The sequence below is a fragment of the Salvelinus sp. IW2-2015 genome, linkage group LG6.2 (genome assembly GCF_002910315.2).
Source record: "Salvelinus sp. IW2-2015 linkage group LG6.2, ASM291031v2, whole genome shotgun sequence".
Classification (NCBI taxonomy): Eukaryota; Metazoa; Chordata; class Actinopteri; order Salmoniformes; family Salmonidae; genus Salvelinus; species Salvelinus sp. IW2-2015.
In genome coordinates, this window is record NC_036846.1 from 1,318,855 (window position 1) to 1,337,373 (window position 18,519).

An 18,519-nucleotide genomic window follows, 5' to 3' on the forward strand; every position below is an offset into this window, starting at 1 on the left:
GTCTCGTCGTTGTTGGTAATCAAGCCTACCACTGTAGTGTCGTCACTACAGTGGTAGTGTCGTTTCCACTAGTTACTACAGCCACAAAGTCAACAGGTTGTGGTTAGGCATAAGGTTAGCAGTGTGGTTACGGTTAGGTTTAAAATCACATTTTAAGAAGATACATTTTAGAAATACGCAGGGTTTATTACCTTTTGGCTGTGGTAACTAGTGACGACCAAGTTCCTCCGCGTTTATTACATGCGGTTCGATAAATTACCACTAGGTAGCGTTGTTGGACTAGTTACAACGGCTATCATACAGCCCTAACCCTGATCCATCACTAGTTTAACAGTTATAGCCTAAATAATTATAGTAATAGGGAAACCATTGTCCATGTGCCCAAGAACGCCAACGTTACCTGTCTAAATTATTATTGCCCAGTAGCACTCACATCTGTAGCCATGAAATGTTTTGAAAGGCTGGTCATGGTGCACATCAACACCATAATCCCAGACACTCTGGACCCACTCCAATTCGCATACCGCCCCACAGATTCACATATGACGCAATCTCTATTGCACTCCACACTGCCCTTTCCCACGTGGACAAAAGTAACACCTACATGACAATGCTGTTCATGGACTACAGCTCTGCGTTCAAGCCATAGTGCCATCCAAACTCATCACTAAACTAAGGACTGGGACTGAACACCTCCCTCTGCAACTGGATCCTGGACTGCCTGACGGGCCACCCTCAGATGCTGATGCTTACACCTATCCATTTGATTAATCAGGGATGAATCAATTTATAGCTAGATACCTCAATATGACAGACATAACTAAATGTATAACTAGCAACATGTAGATATGGCCAACTAGCTAGATGGAAAATGGTTGTTGAAAAATGGTTGTACACAAATCAACAGCCAACAATAAATACAGTATAGTTAACTTAAATTGTTGTAGCTTCCTTTTGTTTACTTTTTCATGTGTTGTATTCATTAGACATGATAGCCCAGGCATTATTTTTCTTGTTTTCTGTTGATGAATCATGCTGTTTGTTTTSGATAATTGGGTGGTTTAACACAATTCGCTTCAAGGGKTTTTTTCCCTCTTGAAGTCACTGAAATTCTTTGAATGTTTTCTTTTACCTCTGTCCATTGTTTGGTTTAGGTGACTTGCTCCAATTCCACATAATGCTTATGTATTAGTGTCCCATCCCTGGTTTTTGAAGCGTCCTCAGGTCAGCACAAAGTGCACATCTTTAATCTAATCAGATTTCACAAATATAACTGRTATGTCCTTATTTACCTTAGTCTGGGACTCCCTAGTATAGAACTAATTAATCTGAAGTTAAGCAAAGTGGCACAGCGGTCTAAGGCACTGCAGCTCAGTGCAAGAGGCGTCACTACAGTCCCTGGTTCGGATCCAGGCTGTATCACATCCAGCCGGGATTGGGAGATCCATATGGTGGTGCCCAATTGGCCCAGCATCGTCCAGGTTTGGCCGACATTGTAAATAAGAATTTGTTCTTAAATGACTTGCCTAGTTAAATAAAGGTAAGAAAAAAAGGGCAATTTTTTATCTGGAGTAATTTAAGTAGAATTTATACTAGTCCTGATTTAAATTAAACTCTGTCCACGAAACCGCCCCTGAGTAAAACAAGAAGTGATGTTTAAATCCACCTACTGAAATTAATAATGTTTACAACATTTAATTCCCCGTACAATTTTGAAACTGTTTTATTGAAAACCAGAACGAACAATTAGTTCAAACATGACGCTGACAGCACACGCAGGAGCGGAAAATAAATAATACATGATCAAACACTGAATATATATACACAGCAATATTCAGTACTGCAATCAGGGCGCTAACTCTGGTATTTACCTCATGAAACCAATAGATACACTAGTAGTGTTTAAGCCAACCGGCACCAGTAGGGATTGTTGATGAAAATTACATTTTTGGGACTAATAATATCTTGTATAGTATAGCATTTGTATCAGTCATGTGTTAGGCCTAGTGTCATACGTCGTATCCGTATTAACTGAAGTTGCCCTTGGGAATAATAAAGTTATTATATTTTATGGTCGAACACCATACATTTAAAAAACAACTAGGAAATGTATTTTATTCTCACGGAGTGTGAATCTGGATCAATGACGTCACTTCACTTCTCCTTGGATTCTGTTTAGTCGAGAAAAGTTTTCCAGCACGGCGCCTTAGACATTTTTTTTCTTCCCCTTTTTGACTGACCATTTCTGCGGAATAGCCATCATGTCTCCCCCATCAAGAAGGCTTCAAACGAAGCCTGTGATTACATGTCTCAAGACCTTTCTTATTTCTTACAGTCTTATATTTTGGGTGAGTATTTACATGTAAATAACTGACGCAAGCAAGCTACCGTAACAATGGGCTAAGTTAGCGACGATGCCAACAAGCAACCTTTCCAACCATTTGGCATTTACAAATGAATAACGTTAGGCTACGGCTGACGCGAAAGGACTCGAATTATTGAAAATAAAACACTTCATCAAAAAATATTTCCCCGTGATATAGCGCGACAACACTGGTATAAAAGTCCCTTTTTTGGATATTTAGCGACGCCTCGAGCTAATTTACATAATTAATGTGCAAACTTTATCATTCAAAGTTGGGCCCCTATCACAGTTCGTTATGTTGTAATAAACTTTACTCCAGGAGCGACAAACAACGCTACCTTTTTCTTTTGAGTGTTGCAGTCCGCGAGCAGAGGCTACATTTCGATTGTTCACGTTGATTGCGGGGCTCATTGTAGTCGATCATTTCTACCCAGCTAAGGCTCGTATAGCCCTTGATCATGGCTCCCAGTTCTATTACATTACACACACACATTGGAGAAATTAGTMTTCTGTACGGGGGAGTTTTGTTAAGAGCCYAGACGCTCGGTCTGAACATTAACATGTGTCGCTTGCGGTACGGTTTTGGAAACATATAGAACTTATCTTTCATATCTGCGAGAAACAAAACGTTAAATTGACACACACATTTATAGGGTAAAGGTTAGGTTTTCCACATGGCAATATCTCAATGTTACAGCTCCTATTTACGGAAGACAGTGACCACCTGTGCTAATTGGGAACTGTATCTAGCATGAGCCGAACATCTGTGTGTAATGGAAGAAGGCCTCCAGAAACGTGTCATCACTGAAAAAATACTATCAGCAGCAACTGTGATGAAGCCGCTTAAAATGGTTTACGTTTTGCTTTTGTGAAATTATTTCGAGGTGATATGAAAGTAAAGGGCTATGTTTCTAGAACCTTGTCGCAATTGAGAATCGATTCAAGTTTGGATGGAATATTTGTCTGTTKTGGYTKCTAGAGSCAGTCTACCWCTGAAAATAACATATAAGAACCTTCGACCTTAAGGAGTAACAGTAGGCTCCATTAGAGTACATTTTGCGCTAGGGCTTGAGCTGACATTATTAGGCAAATTGGCAGATGTTGTAAACAGCTTTTCTAAATGGTAGTTGATTGAGAAACAACCTCAGACGGCTGGCATTCTACCTAAATAATTATGAGCATAAACATCTATTTAGTTGTAGTTTTAGGTGAAGATATTTTTTTTGCCAAATTGACATTAAAGACAGTTAGACAGCTTTCATTTTTCTAACAGCTTTCTTGATAACTCTTGTGAAAATTTGATTTCTCAATGCTGTTTATTCAATTTCCATTTTTCTGTCTACGTCATTAATTGAATGTGGCTTTTTTCTGGGTTCAAAGTTCATGATAACATATTTATCTCAGCCGTTTATTGATATATATAGAGGGTGATGTGTATCATTCATGGCCCGGTGAACTAATGACAGCACTCTGACGAATGACTCTTGTAGAAGGAAGGGCAATACATTTTTCTAGGGAAGATGCTGAGCTCACTGATGTGAGACCTTGGGCTATTGGTTGTGGGGGAKATGTTTAAGTTCCATGTTGACTTTGCCTTCCATGTGAGAAAAATCTGTTGTAGGCCACTTATACCAACCTCAAAGCTTTTTCAGCTTTGTAAAGACCCCCAACAACAGTCACACTGAGTTGAATAAAATTGTTAGGTGCTCAAGGTGTATAATTAGGATGGTTGTTTTTGAGCCTTAAATCTTGAGTTTGTGTCAAAGAACTAGGCCAAACTTGTTAAAAATCCCCTTATGGACCTGAGAGTGCAGCAATATACAGTGTATTCAGACCCCTTTCCTTTCCCCACATTTTATTACGTTACAGCCTTAATCTAAAATTGTTAAAATAATTTTTTCCCCTCATCAATCTACACACAATACCCCATAATGACAAAGCAAAAACAGGTTCTTATAAATGATTGCAAATGTATTAAAAATAAAAAAACAGATACCTTATTTACATAAGTATTCAGACCCTTTGCTATGAGACTGGAAATTGATCTCCGGTGCATCCTGTTTCCATTTATCATCATTGAGTTGTTTATAGAACTTGATTGGAGTTCACCTGTGGTAAGTTCAATTGATTGGACATGATTTGGAAAGGCACACACTGGCCAAACTGAGCAATTGGGGGAGAAGGGCCTTGGGCAGGGAGGTGACCAAGAACCTGGTGGTCACTCTGATAGAGCTCCAGAATTTCTTTGTGGAGATGTGGAACCTTACAGAAGGATAACCATCTCTGCAGCACCACCAATCAGGCCTTTATGGTAGAGTGGCCAGATGAAAGCCACTCATTAAAAGGCACATGAAAGCCCACTTGGAGTTTGCCAAAAGGCACCTAAAGTACTCTGATCATGAGAAACAAAATTCTGTGGTCTGGTGAAACCAAGATTGAGCTCTTTGGCCTGAATGCCAAGTGTCACTTGAAAGAAACCTGGCACCATCCCTATGGTGAAGCATGGTGGTGGAAGCATCATGCTGTGGGGATGATTTTCTGCGGAAGGGACTGGGAGACGAGCAGGATCAAGGGAAAGATGAACGGAGCAAAGTACAGAGAGATCCTTGATGAAAACCTACTCCCGAGCGCTCAGGACCTCAGACTGGGGCTAAGGTTCACCTTCCAACATGACAACAACACTAAGCACACAGCCAAGACAATGCAGGAGTGGCTTTGGGACAAGTCTCTGAATGTCCTTAAGTGGCCCAGATCTAACATTTCTGGAGAGACCTGAAAATTGTTGTGCAGTGATGTTCCCCATCCAACCTGACAGCTTGAGAGGATCTGCAAAGAAGACTGGGAAAAACTCCTCAAATGCAGGTGTGCCAAGCTTGTAGCGTCATACTCAAGGCTGTAATTGCTGCCAAAGGTGCCTTAACAGAGTACTGAGTAAAGGGTCTGAATACTTATGTTAATGTAATATTTCAGTCTATTTTTTTATACGTTTGCAAAAATGTAAAACCTTTTTTTGCTTTGTCATTATGGGGTGTTGTGTGTAGATTGAGGGAAAAAATAATTAAATACATTTTAGAATGAGGCTGTAACGTAACAAAATGTGGAAAAAGTCAACGGGTCTGAATACTTTCCGAATGCACTCTATCATATATGCCATTTAGCAGATACTTTTATCCAAAGCCACTTAGTCATGTGTGCATACATTTTACATATGGGTGGTCCCAGGAATCGAACCCACTACCCTTTCGTTATAAATGCCGTGCTCTTCCAACTGAGCTACAAAGGACCAGCTGACTGTCTGTGCTTTCTCCCAGTTTACAGGGGTTATCCTTCTGGCTGTTGGAGTATGGGGGAAGGTGAGCCTGGAAGCTTATTTCCAGCTGGCCTCTGAAAAGAGCACCAACGCACCATATGTCCTCATCGGAACTGGAGCCATCGTCGTCATTTTTGGCCTGTTTGGTTGCTTCGCTACATGCCGCGGTAGTCCATGGATGCTAAAACTGGTCAGTTGTGCTGTGAAGTGTTACATTTTGTATTGTACATTCTCCTCAAATGTTTCTAGTCTTTGTATGTAAATTGATGAGTTTATTTGTTTTTGTTCCCCTCTCAGTATGCTATGTTCCTGATTCTGGTGTTCTTAGCTGAGTTTGTGGCTGGCATCTCTGGCTTCTTATTCAGACATGAGGTGAGATATTTTTCAAAAATAGTGTTTCCACATCCAACAATTTACCAGGTGCGGGGTTACAAAAAATGTCATATATAATAAATGGTATTACCCGTGCACTGAGGTATACTCCCATATAGATTATTCCAACGTTTCCGACTAGGACTACGAAGACCTTCTGGTCGAAATGTTGCAGTAAACTATAGGGTAGTATAGAACAACGTGTGGGTACTTCTATGAGGTGACTTAAACTACACTTGCCATTACTATAGGATTGTTGGCCACAAATCAAACCCAATTCCCTTTGTTTATTGCAGATAAAGGCTGTATTAGGTGATGCCTATAAAGATGCTGTGACGAACTACAATACCACTGACCCCAAAAGCTCTGCAGTTGACACCATCCAGAGGACTGTAAGTGATATTTTTGTCATTCATTGCGTAGCCTAATTCTATCTGGTTCCTTTGCAAAGACCACAAAACATTCTGTTAAGAGAAGTGGCTTATAACAACATTTTATCAGAGACCCTGCAGAAGTGTTTCTATAATCAACTTTTACAGTACAGATTAGAGGTCGACCGATTATGATTTTTCAATACCGATTATTGGAGGACAAAAAAAGTCGATACCGATTAATCGGACGATTTATATAAAAAAAAAAAAAAATGTTTAAAAAAAAAATATATACACTGCTCAAAAAAATAAAGGGAACATTTAAACAACACAATGTAACTCCAAGTCAATCACACCTCTGTGAAATCAAACTGTCCACTTAGGAAGCAACACTGATTGACAATAAATTTCACATGCTGTTGTGCAAATGGAATAGACAACAGGTGGAAATTATAGGCAATTAGCAAGACACCCCAAATAAAGGAGTGGTTCTGCAGGTGGTGACCACAGACCACTTCTCAGTTCCTATGTTTCCTGGCTGATGTTAGAGGATGGAGGCGCTACCAGGAGACAGGCCAGTACATCAGGAGACGTGGAGGAGGCCGTAGGGGGGCAACAACCCAGCAGCAGGACCGTACCTCCGCCTTTGTGCAAGGAGGAGCAGGAGGAGCACTGCCAGAGCCCTGCAAAATGACCTCCAGCAGGCCACAAATGTGCATGTGTCTGCTCAAACGGTCAGAAACAGACTCCATGAGGGTGGTATGAGGGCCGACGTCCACAGGTGGGGGTTGTGCTTACAGCCAACACCGTGCAGGACGTTTGGCATTTGCCAGAGAACACCAAGATTGGCAATTCGCCACTGGCGCCCTGTGCTCTTCACAGATGAAAGCAGGTTCACACTGAGCACATGTGACAGACGTGACAGAGTCTGGAGACGCCGTGGAGAACGTTCTGATGCCTGCACATCCTCCAGCATGACCCGGTTTGGCGGTGGGTCAGTCATGGTGTGGGTTGGCATTTTCTTTGGGGGCCACACAGCCCTCCATGTACTCGCAAGAGGTAGCCTGACTGCCATTTAGGTACCGAGATGAGATCCTCAGACCCCTTGTGAGACCATATGCTGGTGCGGTTGGCCCTGGGTTCCTCCTAATGCAAGACAATGCTAGACCTCATGTGGCTGGAGTGTGTCAGCAGTTCCTGCAAGAGGAAGGCATTGATGCTATGGACTGGCCGCGCCCGTTCCCCAGACTGAATCCAATTGAGCACATCTGGGACATCATGTCTCGCTCCATCCACCAACGCCACGTTGCACCACAGACTGTCCAGGAGTTGGCGGATGCTTTAGTCCAGGCTGGGAGGAGATCCCTCAGGAGACCATCCGCCACCTCATCAGGAGCATGCCCGCGTTGTAGGGAGGTCATACAGGCACGTGGAGGCCAACACACACTACTGAGCCTAATTTGACTTGTTTTAAGGACATTACAAAAGTTGGATCAGCCTGTAGTGTGGTTTTCACTTTAATTTTGAGTGTGACTCCAAATCCAGACCTCCATGGGTTGATAAATTTGTTTCCATTGATAATTGTGTGATTTTGTTGTCAGCACATTCAACTATGTAAAGAAAAAAGTATTTATAAAGAATATTTCATTCATTCAGATCTAGGATGTGTTATTTTAGTGTTCCCTTTATTTTTTTGAGCAGTGTATATAATATAATCATACACACACCACACACATTTTGGTAATAATGACAATTGCAACAATACTGAATGAACAATGAACACTTATTTTACTTAATATAATACATAAATACACACACGCACACAGCTCTGAAGTGACAATGATACTGAAGAGTCTGCTTAGGAGACATACTCTCAACTGTTTGAATAAAATACAGTTTAAGTTACCTGTGATGAATGTTGAACAACAAAAACTTTAATTTCTATATGCAGGAATCATATTTTAATAAATGGGCATGGTAAGAATTGACAACCCAAAGTGCGAGTCATAATTCACATGACACCTTTTAGCAAAATCTAAAAAGCGGTTCCTTCATTTATTCCATATGAATTTTTAGATTCACTTAAAAAAAGGTCTGTGTTTCGTGTAGGCTTACATCACCCGTGCCAATTTTATAACTGTGTAGATATCCATAGGACAAGGTAACTCTGATCAATATTGGCTAAATATAAGCGAAGATACATTTTTTTGTAGAGTGGATTTATGAAAATATGTTGACAAACGTTACCTTATCCTAGTGAGATTTACATGGGTATCAAAACGTTGAGGCGGTTTAAGCCTGCACGAAACACAGACCTTATTTGAAGTAGATCAAGACATTCTCTATGGAAGACATGAACGGTAAAATAACGAAGGAACCCCTTTCAAATTCAGCCGCAAGTTATTACAGGAATTATAACGCGTCGACTATTTCTCTCTAAACCATATACCTTTGACTAATCCGGAAACTATCACCTCGAAAACAAAACTTATTCCGTTCCGTATTTTATCTAACGGGTGGCATCCATGAGTCTAAATATTCCTGTTACATTGCACAACCTTCAATGTTGTCATAATTACGTAAAGTTCTGGCAAATTAGTTCGCAAGAGCCAGGCGACCCAAACTGTTGCATATACCCTGACTCTGCGTGCAATGAACGCAAGAGAAATGACACAATTTCACATGTTTAATATTGCCTGCTAACCTGGATTTCTTTTAGCTAAATATGCAGGTTTAAAAATATATACTTGTGTATTGATTTTAAGAAAGGCATTGATGTTTATGGTTAAGTACACATTGGAGCAATGACAGTCATTGATTGATTGATTGTTTTTTATAAGATAAGTTTAATGCTAGCTAGCAACTTACCTTAGCTTACTGCATTCGCTAACAGGCAGGCTCCTCGTGGAGTGCAATGTAATCAGGTGTTAGAGCATTGGACTAGTTAACTGTAAGGTTGCAAGAACGGATCCCCCGAGCTGACAAGGTTAAAAATCTGAGGCAGAACGTTCCTAGGCCGCCATTGAAAATAAGAATATGTTCTTAACTGACTTGCCTAGTTAAATAAAGATTAAATAAAGGTGTAAAAAAAAAAAAAGGCAAATCGGCGCCCAAAAATACCGATTTCCGATTGTTATAAAAACTTGAAATCGGCCATTCCGATTAATCGGTCGACCTCTAGTACAGATGGTCACGACCCGCCATCTTTTTTTCAGTTGCATAGATCTTGTTGGTATACGATTGTATTAGGTTATGGTCTGTCTTTTACATTATTAAATAACTTATTGACGTACAATAGAACCACCTTTAAAACATTATTTGATTTGCCCACTTGGCTAAGTCATCCATAGAATTAGGAATTAGAAGTCACCGTTGTTATTTCCTCTTGATCATTAGTAAATGTGTGTTTTGTACAGTTGTACTGCTGTGGAGTGAATAGTTACAAGGACTGGAACACAACAAAGTACTTCAAAGACAATGGCGTCCCTGTCAGCTGTTGCAAAGCGAACGCGGTCTGCTCTGTCGAGAACCTCAAGGACCTTGACAAGGCTCATGCCGTGGTGTATGACACGGTGAGAGCACTGCCGCATATCATTATCAATCATATCACACAGAATTGTCAGAGCTTTGTGTCTCTGGTTAGCTAAGTTCAGACCCTGCTTTGATTCATAGTTTGTCAGTATTTTAGATCAAGTGTTTGCCAATCAGTAGTTGTAATGAACAGCTATAACCTAAAGGAACCATAGTAAAATGTTTGTTTTCCTTCTGCTTAACATGTTTTAGGGCTGCTTCTCACTGGTGACCACTTTGATGGAGTCTAACCTGGGAATCATTGCAGGGATATCTTTTGGAATTGCGTTCTTCCAGGTACATGAATTGACAGGCTGCTTACAGTAGGCATAATAATCTCTATGGGGAAAAAGATACAATTATGTTATTACCTGTAACATGGATCTTGAAATGTTGTGAGATCATCAAGAAAATGCTAGATTTAACCTTGTCATTTTGTTTGGTTCACATCCTAATTGAAACTCTGTTTAACTTTCTGCCTAGCTCATTGGGGTATTCCTGTCCTGCTGCTTGTCTCGATACATCACCAACAACCAGTATGAGATGGTCTAGCAGTGTCCTTCCACAGGTAGTACCCTACTAGTGGTGTGGGATCCCATCCCATGCCTCATTGTTTTCACATAGAAAGGAATGTCTTAGGAGTGCTCAAAATGTTGATTCCTGTGTATCCCAGTTCTTAGAGCGTCGCGCTTGCAGCGCCAGGGTTGTGGGTTCGATTCCCATGGGGGACCAGTACGAAAAAAGTATTAAAATGTATGCACTCACTACTGTAAGTTGCTCTGGATAAGAGTGTCTGCTAAATGACTAAAATGTAAATTATTATATTGTCATACATGACATGAAACTGGAACCCCTGTACTTGGTTTGGTCACTTAAGTTTCTGTGTATCAACTTCTTGATTCCGCCACTACTGAAGAGAGCATTTTCATGAAAGGAAATGCCCACTTCCGGACATCAGATATGGTATTCATTACTTAGGAAGGCGATCGTGTACAATACCAGTCAAAAATGTGGATACATCCACTCATTCAAGGGTTTTTCTTATTTGTTTTACTATTTTCTACATTGTATAATAGTAGTGAAGAYGTCAAAACTATGATATAACACATATGGAATCATGTAGTAACCAAAAAAGTGTTGAACAAATCAAAATATATTTTAGATTCTTCAAAGTAGCCACCCTTTGCCTTGATGACAGCTTTGCACACTCTTGTCATTCTCTCAACCAGCTTCACCTGGAATGCTTTTCCAACAGTCTTGAAGGAGTTCCCACATATGCTGAACTTGTTGGCCGATCTCTATTGGGTTAAGGTCAGGTGATTGTGGAGGCCAGGTCATCTGATGCAGCACTCAATTACTCTCCTTCTTGGTCAAATAGCCCTTACTCATCCTGGAGGTGTGTTGGGTCTTGTCCTGTTGAAAAACAAATGATAGTCCCACTAAGCGCAGAAAGCTGTGGTAGCTACGCTGGTTAAGTGTGCCTTGATTTCTAAATAAATCACTGACCGTGTCACCAGCAAAGCACCATCAAACGCCCTCCATGCTTCACGGTGGGAACCACACATGCAGAGATGATCCGTTCACTTAGGCAAAAACACTGGTATACAGTGATTTATAAGGCCATATTGGGTAAAATGCCATTTTATCTCTGTTCTTTTTTCGTCAGGTGGGTAAATAAATATCAATTACCCTCCCATTCTCATTTGCTTCTAACAGTACCAAAAATTAGAACAGGTCATGGTAGAAATAGTTTGTTACTTAGCTCCGTGGTCCTGGAGTTCTCTCCTGAACATTTTAAAATTTGATGATCTAGTTTCGTTGGTGGAGTTTAAACAATTGATCGATGTATATATCATATATCACTTATATCCAAGATGGCGTAGCAGTCGGATGTGTCTTTGTCCTGTCTTGTCCCGTGTAAATAGTATTCGTATTTTTCGTATACATTTCGTATACATTTCGTATTTATTTTAATTTCACTTTCCATCTAGGAACTGAATATACATTCCTACATTCCGCCTCACCCAATGTGGTACGGACCTGCTATTTTTTTTTATATACTTTAGAACCGTAACCCCAATCAGAAGCTAGCCAGATAACTAGCTACTAGCTATTGGTCAGTCAGTTAGCCACTGCTGCGGTCTTCGACCTTAACTCGGACACAGCCAGCTTCAATACCGGGCCAATACCTGCCAGTCTGCAAGCGCGATATCAACCCAGAGCATATAGGACTGCTTTTTCTCTACCACATCACCGGATTCCTGACGCAAGCTCTGGACAATTACACCGTATTATCACAGCTAGCTAGCTGCAACCGAGTGGCTACTACTGGCTAACACCTCTGTCCCGAAGCAAGCACCAGTTAGCCTTGAGCTAGCCTCGAGCTAGGCCCATCTGCCGGCTAGCCGAAGAGGTCTACCAGCTAGCGCAGTTAGGCGCCACTGCCACGAAGCTAGCACCGTTAGCAAACACAATTCTACAATTCACAACCTCTCTTTCGCCATTCGGCCTGGATTCTCTGGATTCTCTGTCGACACGACCACGTCTGAGCAGACCCCCTCCGTCTGACAGACCACCCCCCGGGCTACTAACTTTAAACGACGCGTGCTAGCTTAGTGGAGGCCTCTCTGCTCCATCTACGGCTGCCCCCTGGACACTATGATCACTTGGCTACATAGCTGATGCATGCTTGACTGTCCATTAATTCACGGTACTCCATTCTGTTTATTTGTGTTTATCTGTCGGCTCTGTGCTTTAACTCAGGATCTGTGTGTAGTTAATTCCGACCCTCTCTGCCTAGTCGTCGCCATTTTTACCTGTTGTTGCTGTGTTAGACTAGCACCCTGTTATTGCTGCTGTTATCTTACCTGTTGTTTTAGCTAGCTCTCCCAATCAAGACCTGCAATCACTTTATGCCTATTGTATGTCTCTCTCAAATATCAATATGCCTTGCATACTGTTGTTCAGGCTAGCTATCATTATCATTGTTTTGGTTTGCAATGGACCCTGTAGTTCCACTCTCCGTACCTCTGATACCCTTTTGTCCCACCCCCCACACATGCGGTGACCTCACCCATTGAGACCAGCATGTCCAGAGATACAACCTCTCTTATCATCACCCAGTGCCTGGGCCTGCCTCCGCTGTACCCGCGCCCCTCCATACCCCTGTCTGCACATTATGCCCAGAATCTATTCTACCACGCCCATAAATCTGCTCCTTTTATTCTTTGTCCCCAACGCTCTAGGCGACCAGTTTTGATAGCCTTTAGCCGCACCCTCATCCTACTACTCCTCTGTTCCTCGGGTGATGTGGAGGTAAACCCAGGCCCTGCATGTCCCCAGTCACCCTCATTTGTGACTTCTGTGATCGAAAAAGCCTTGGCCTCATGCATGTCAACATCAGAAGCCTCCTCCCTAAGTTTGCCTTACTCACCGCTTTAGCACACTCTGCCAATCCTGATGTCCTTGCCGTGTCCGAATCCTGGCTTAGGAAGGCCACCAAAAATTCTGAGATTTCCATACCCAACTATAACACTTTCCGTCAAGATAGAACTGCCAAAGAGGGAGGAGTTGCAATCTACTGCAGAGATAGCCTGCAAAGTTCTGTCATACTTTCCAGGTCTATGCCCAAACAGTTCGAACTTCTAATTTAAAATTTTTTATCTCTCCAGAAATAAGTCTCTCACTGTTGCCGCCTGCTACCGACCCCCCTCAGCTCCCAGCTGTGCCCTGGACACCATCTTGTGAATTGATCGCTCCCCATCTAGCTTCAGAGTTTGTTCTGTTAGGTGACCTAAACTGGGATATGCTTAACACCCCGGCAGTCCTACAATCCAAGCTTGATGCCCTCAATCTCACACAAATCATCAAGGAACCCACCAGGTACAACCCCAAATCCGTAAACATGGGCACCCTAATAGACATTATCCTGACCCACCTGCCCTCCAAATACACCTCTGCTGTCTTCAATCAAGATCTCAGCGATCACTGCCTCATTGCCTGTATCCGCACGGGTCCGCGGTCAAACGACCACCCTCATCACGTAAGCTCCTAAAACACTTCTGCGAGCAGGCCTTTCTAATCGACCTGGCCCGGGTACCCTGGAAGGATATTGACCTCATCCCGTCAGTTGAGGATGCCTGGTCATTCTTTAAATGTTACTTCCTCACCATATTAGACAAGCATGCTCCTTCAAAAAATGCAGAACCAAGAACAGATATAGCCCTTGGTTCACTCCAGACCTGACTGCCCTCGACCAGCACAAAAACATCTGTGGCGAACTGCAATAGCATCGAAGAGCCCCCGCGATATGCAACTTTCAGGGAAGTCAGGAACCAATACACGCAATCAGTCAGGAAAGCAAAGGCCAGCTTTTTCAAGCAGAAATTTGCATCCTGTAGCTCTAACTCCAAAAAGTTCTGGGATACTGTAAAGTCCATGGAGAACAAGAGCACCTCCTCCCAGCTGCCCACTGCACTGAAGCTAGGTAACACGGTCACCACCGATAAATCCGTGTAATCGAAGACTTCAACAAGCATTTCCAATGGCTGGCCATGCCTTCCTCCTGGCGACTCCAACCTTGCCAACAGCCCCGCCCCCCCCGCTGCTACTCGCCCAAGCCTCCCCAGCTTCTCCTTTACCCAAATCCAGATAGCAGATGTTCTGAAAGAGCTGGAAAACCTGGACCCATACAAATCAGCTGGGCTGACAATCTGGACCCCCTATTTCTGAAACTGTCCGCCGCCATTGTCGCACCCCCTATTACCAGCCTGTTCAACCTCTCCTTCGTATCATCTGAGATCCCCAAGGATTGGAAAGCTGCGCGGTCATCCCCCTCTTCAAAGGGGGAGACACCCTGGACCCAAACTGTTACAGACCTATATCCATCCTGCCCTGCCTATCTAAGGTCTTCGAAAGCCAAGTCAACCACAGATCACTGACCATCTCGAATCCCACCCGCTACCTCTCCGCTGTGCAATCCGGTTTCCGAGCCGGTCACGGGTGCACCTCAGCCACGCTCAAGGTACTAAACGATATCATAACCGCCATCGATAAAAGACATTACTGTGCAGTCGTCTTCATCGACCTGGCCAAGGCTTTCGACTCTGTCAATCACCATATTCTTATCGGCAGACTCAGTACCTCGGTTTTTCTAATGACTGCCTTGCCTGGTTCACCAACTACTTTGCAGACAGAGTTCAGTGTGTCAAATCGGAGGGCATGTTGTCCGGTCCTCTGGCAGTCTCTATGGGGGTACCACAGGGTTCAATTCTCGGGCCGACTCTTTTCTCTGTATACATCAATGATGTTGCTCTTGCTGCGGGCGATTCCCTGATCCACCTCTACGCAGACGACACCATTCTATATACTTCCGCCCTTCCTTGGACACTGTGCTATCTAACCTCCAAACGAGCTTCAATGCCATACAACACTCCTTCCGTGGCCTCCAACTGCTCTTAAACGCTAGTAAAACCAAATGCATGCTTTTCAACCGTTCGCTGCCTGCACCCGCACGCCCGACTAGCATCACCACCCTGGACGGTTCCGACCTAGAATATGTGGACATCTATAAGTACCTAGGTGTCTGGCTAGACTGCAAACTCTCCTTCCAGACTCATATCAAACACTTCCAATCCAAAATCAAATCAAGAATCGGCTTTCTATTCCGCAACAAAGCCTCCTTCACTCACGCCGCCAAACTTACCCTAGTAAAACTGACTATCCTACCGATCCTCGACTTCGGCGATGTCATCTACAAAATAGCTTCCAACACTCTACTCAGCAAACTGGATGCAGTTTATCACAGTGCCATTCGTTTGGTTACTAAAGCACCTTATACGACCCACCACTGCGACCTGTATGCCCTAGTCGGCTGGCCCTCGCTACATGTTCGTCGTCAGACCCACTGGCTCCAGGTCATCTACAAGGCTATGCTAGGTAAAGTGCCGCCTTATCTCAGTTCACTGGTCACGATGGCTACACCCACCCGCAGCACGCGCTCCAGCAGGTGTATCTCACTGATCATCCCTAAAGCTAAAACCTCATTTGGACGCCTTTCCTTCCAGTTCTCTGCTGCCTGCGACTGGAACGAATTGCAAAAATCTCTGAAGTTGGAGACTTTTATCTCCCTCAACAACTTTAAAAATCTGCTATCCGAGCAGCTAACCGATCGCTGCAGCTGTACATAGTCCATCTGTAAACTACCCACCCAATTTACCTACCTCACCCCCCATACTGCTTTTATTTTATTACTTTTCTGCTCTTTTGCACACCAGTATCTCTTCTTGCACATGATCATCTGATGATTTATCACTCCAGTGTTAATCTGCTAAATTGTAATTATTCGATTTATTGCCTACCTCATGCCTTTTGCACACATTGTATATAGATTCTCTTTCTTTCTACCATGTTATTGACTTGTTTATTGTTTACTCCATGTGTAACTCTGTGTTGTCTGTTTCACACTGCTATGCTTTATCTTGGCCAGGTCGCAGTTGCAAATGAGAACTTGTTCTCAACTAGCCTACCTGGTTAATAAAGGTGAAATAAAAAAATAAAAAAATAAATAGAAGAGTGTAAATGTCTTTAGGACAGCTGTTTTTAGTCAAGACTTTCGTGTTTTTTAACATTATGTAATTGTTGTACTGTATGTGTTTATAGTTTTGTTTAATGTTGTGTTAGTGTATGTAAGTTTTCTGAAACGTTGTTCCCTGAGGTGTAGTTTAAAACTAATGAATTTATCCTCTGCGGCAGAGGTAACTCTGGGTCTTCCTTTCCTGTGGCGGTTCTCATGCGAGCCAGTTTCATCATCGCGCTTGATGCTTTTTATGACTGCACTTTAAGAAACTAAAAGTTATTGAAATGTTCCGCATTGTCTGATCTTCATGTCTTAAAGTAATGATGGACTGTCATTTCTCTTTGCATATTTGGTCTTTTACCATATAGGGCTATCTTCTGTATACCACCCCTACCTTGTCACAACACAACTGGTTGGTTCAAACGCATTCAGAAGGAAAGAAATTCCACAAATTAACTTTTAACAAGGCACACCTACCTGTTCATTGAAATGCATTTGAGGTGACTACCTCATGAAGCTGGTTGAGAGAATGCCAAGATTGTGCAATGCTGTCATCAAGGGTGGCTACTTTGAAGAATCTCAAATACTTTTTTGGTTACTACATGATTCTATATGTGTTAATTCATAGTTTTGATGTCTTCACTATTTATTCTACAATGTAGAAAATTGTAAAAATAGAGAGAAACCCAGGAATGAGTAGATTTGTCAAATGTTTACTGGTACTGTAAATTCAAACCATCATGTGGAAATCTAGTACAGTGTATCAATATTGTGCTCAACAGTTGAGTAAGACCAGTGGCTGAAGTCCCCAACCTGACGTAACATTGATTATTGATGCACCAATAAAAGTAATGGAAAATGTTAATGACTACAACCCATCTAACGTGTCATTTGTCTTTTTTCWTTGCAGGTCACTGACAGGCTGCTCATGATGCAAAGGGAACTTGCATATTTTTAATCCTTCGTATACGTGTAATGGTTATCTATGACACTTTAGAGTACACTTGCAGATTTAAAAAAACAAAAAAAAACATTTTTAGACTTCACTTTTCAATGGCAGCCAGACTGAAGGAAATAAAGTTATTGGACACCATAAGGGATTTATTTCTGCCATTCCGTCATCAATGGGATAAAGCTTTGCCTTGCTAAGACTAGTGGAATACAGTTTATTGTGCTTAAATGTTCATTTGGGATTCACTGACTTTGTTTGATGCTATTATATATGACATATTGCAATTGATTTGGTGAGCTTAGACCAAATATTAATGTATACGTTAAACGTTCTCATGCATGTAATTTTTTTTTATAGTAAAGGCTGCCCTCATTGTTGTTTTATGGCATCTTGTGTTAAAATGGTCTTACTGTAGCTTGTTATTTTCATGATCGGCATTACAATATTATAAGCTGGTGACTAAATAGACCATCTGGAACACTACAGTAATTTACACTGTGGAAAACCTCCAGCAATCCAGCCATCTCTTCTGTGGAGACTGGGAGAAAAGTATTCGAAGTTGCCTTGGTGCTGTTGACAGGTATTAATAGAGAATAGAAAATTATACACCATGATTTTGTGTGAACGTGAAGGCATTTTATGTGATTTACTGTGTTTAAGTTTGATATGTTCAGGTTTTGTGTTCACAAAAAAWAWATATATATATCCTCAATTGAAAATAATTGTCAGTGTTAATTGTTCATTTTGTGTAAAAAGCATGTAAAATACTTGGAAGTTAGGCGTCTATTTTTTTCCATCTTTAAAACAACTGGGTCGCACTCAAATTAGTGTTTTATAGACCTGCCTTTTTTTTTATTGACTGAAATATTGTGAAAATTGCATGCACCTGGGGTGTATTCATTATGGAAGAACCAAACCGAGCAACACTAGAGTTTCTATTGGACAAATTCAGGTAGGTCCCTCCCGGTTTTGTTTGCTTCCGTTTTGCAACATAGTCTGTGG

General features: G+C 42.0%; 1 protein-coding gene across 1 annotated transcript; it reads left to right on the forward strand.

Annotated features, from left to right (window-relative positions):
- Window positions 1–2,122: 2,122 nt before the first annotated feature.
- On the forward strand, window positions 2,123–17,889 carry tspan6 (tetraspanin 6). Its single transcript, XM_023989803.2, has 8 exons — window positions 2,123–2,348; window positions 5,677–5,865; window positions 5,973–6,047; window positions 6,344–6,439; window positions 9,835–9,990; window positions 10,202–10,285; window positions 10,472–10,556; window positions 17,476–17,889. The coding sequence occupies exons 1-7, from the start codon at window positions 2,262–2,264 to the stop codon at window positions 10,538–10,540; spliced, it is 756 nt and encodes a 251-aa protein (XP_023845571.1). The 5' UTR covers window positions 2,123–2,261; the 3' UTR covers window positions 10,541–10,556; window positions 17,476–17,889.
- Window positions 17,890–18,519: the final 630 nt, after the last annotated feature.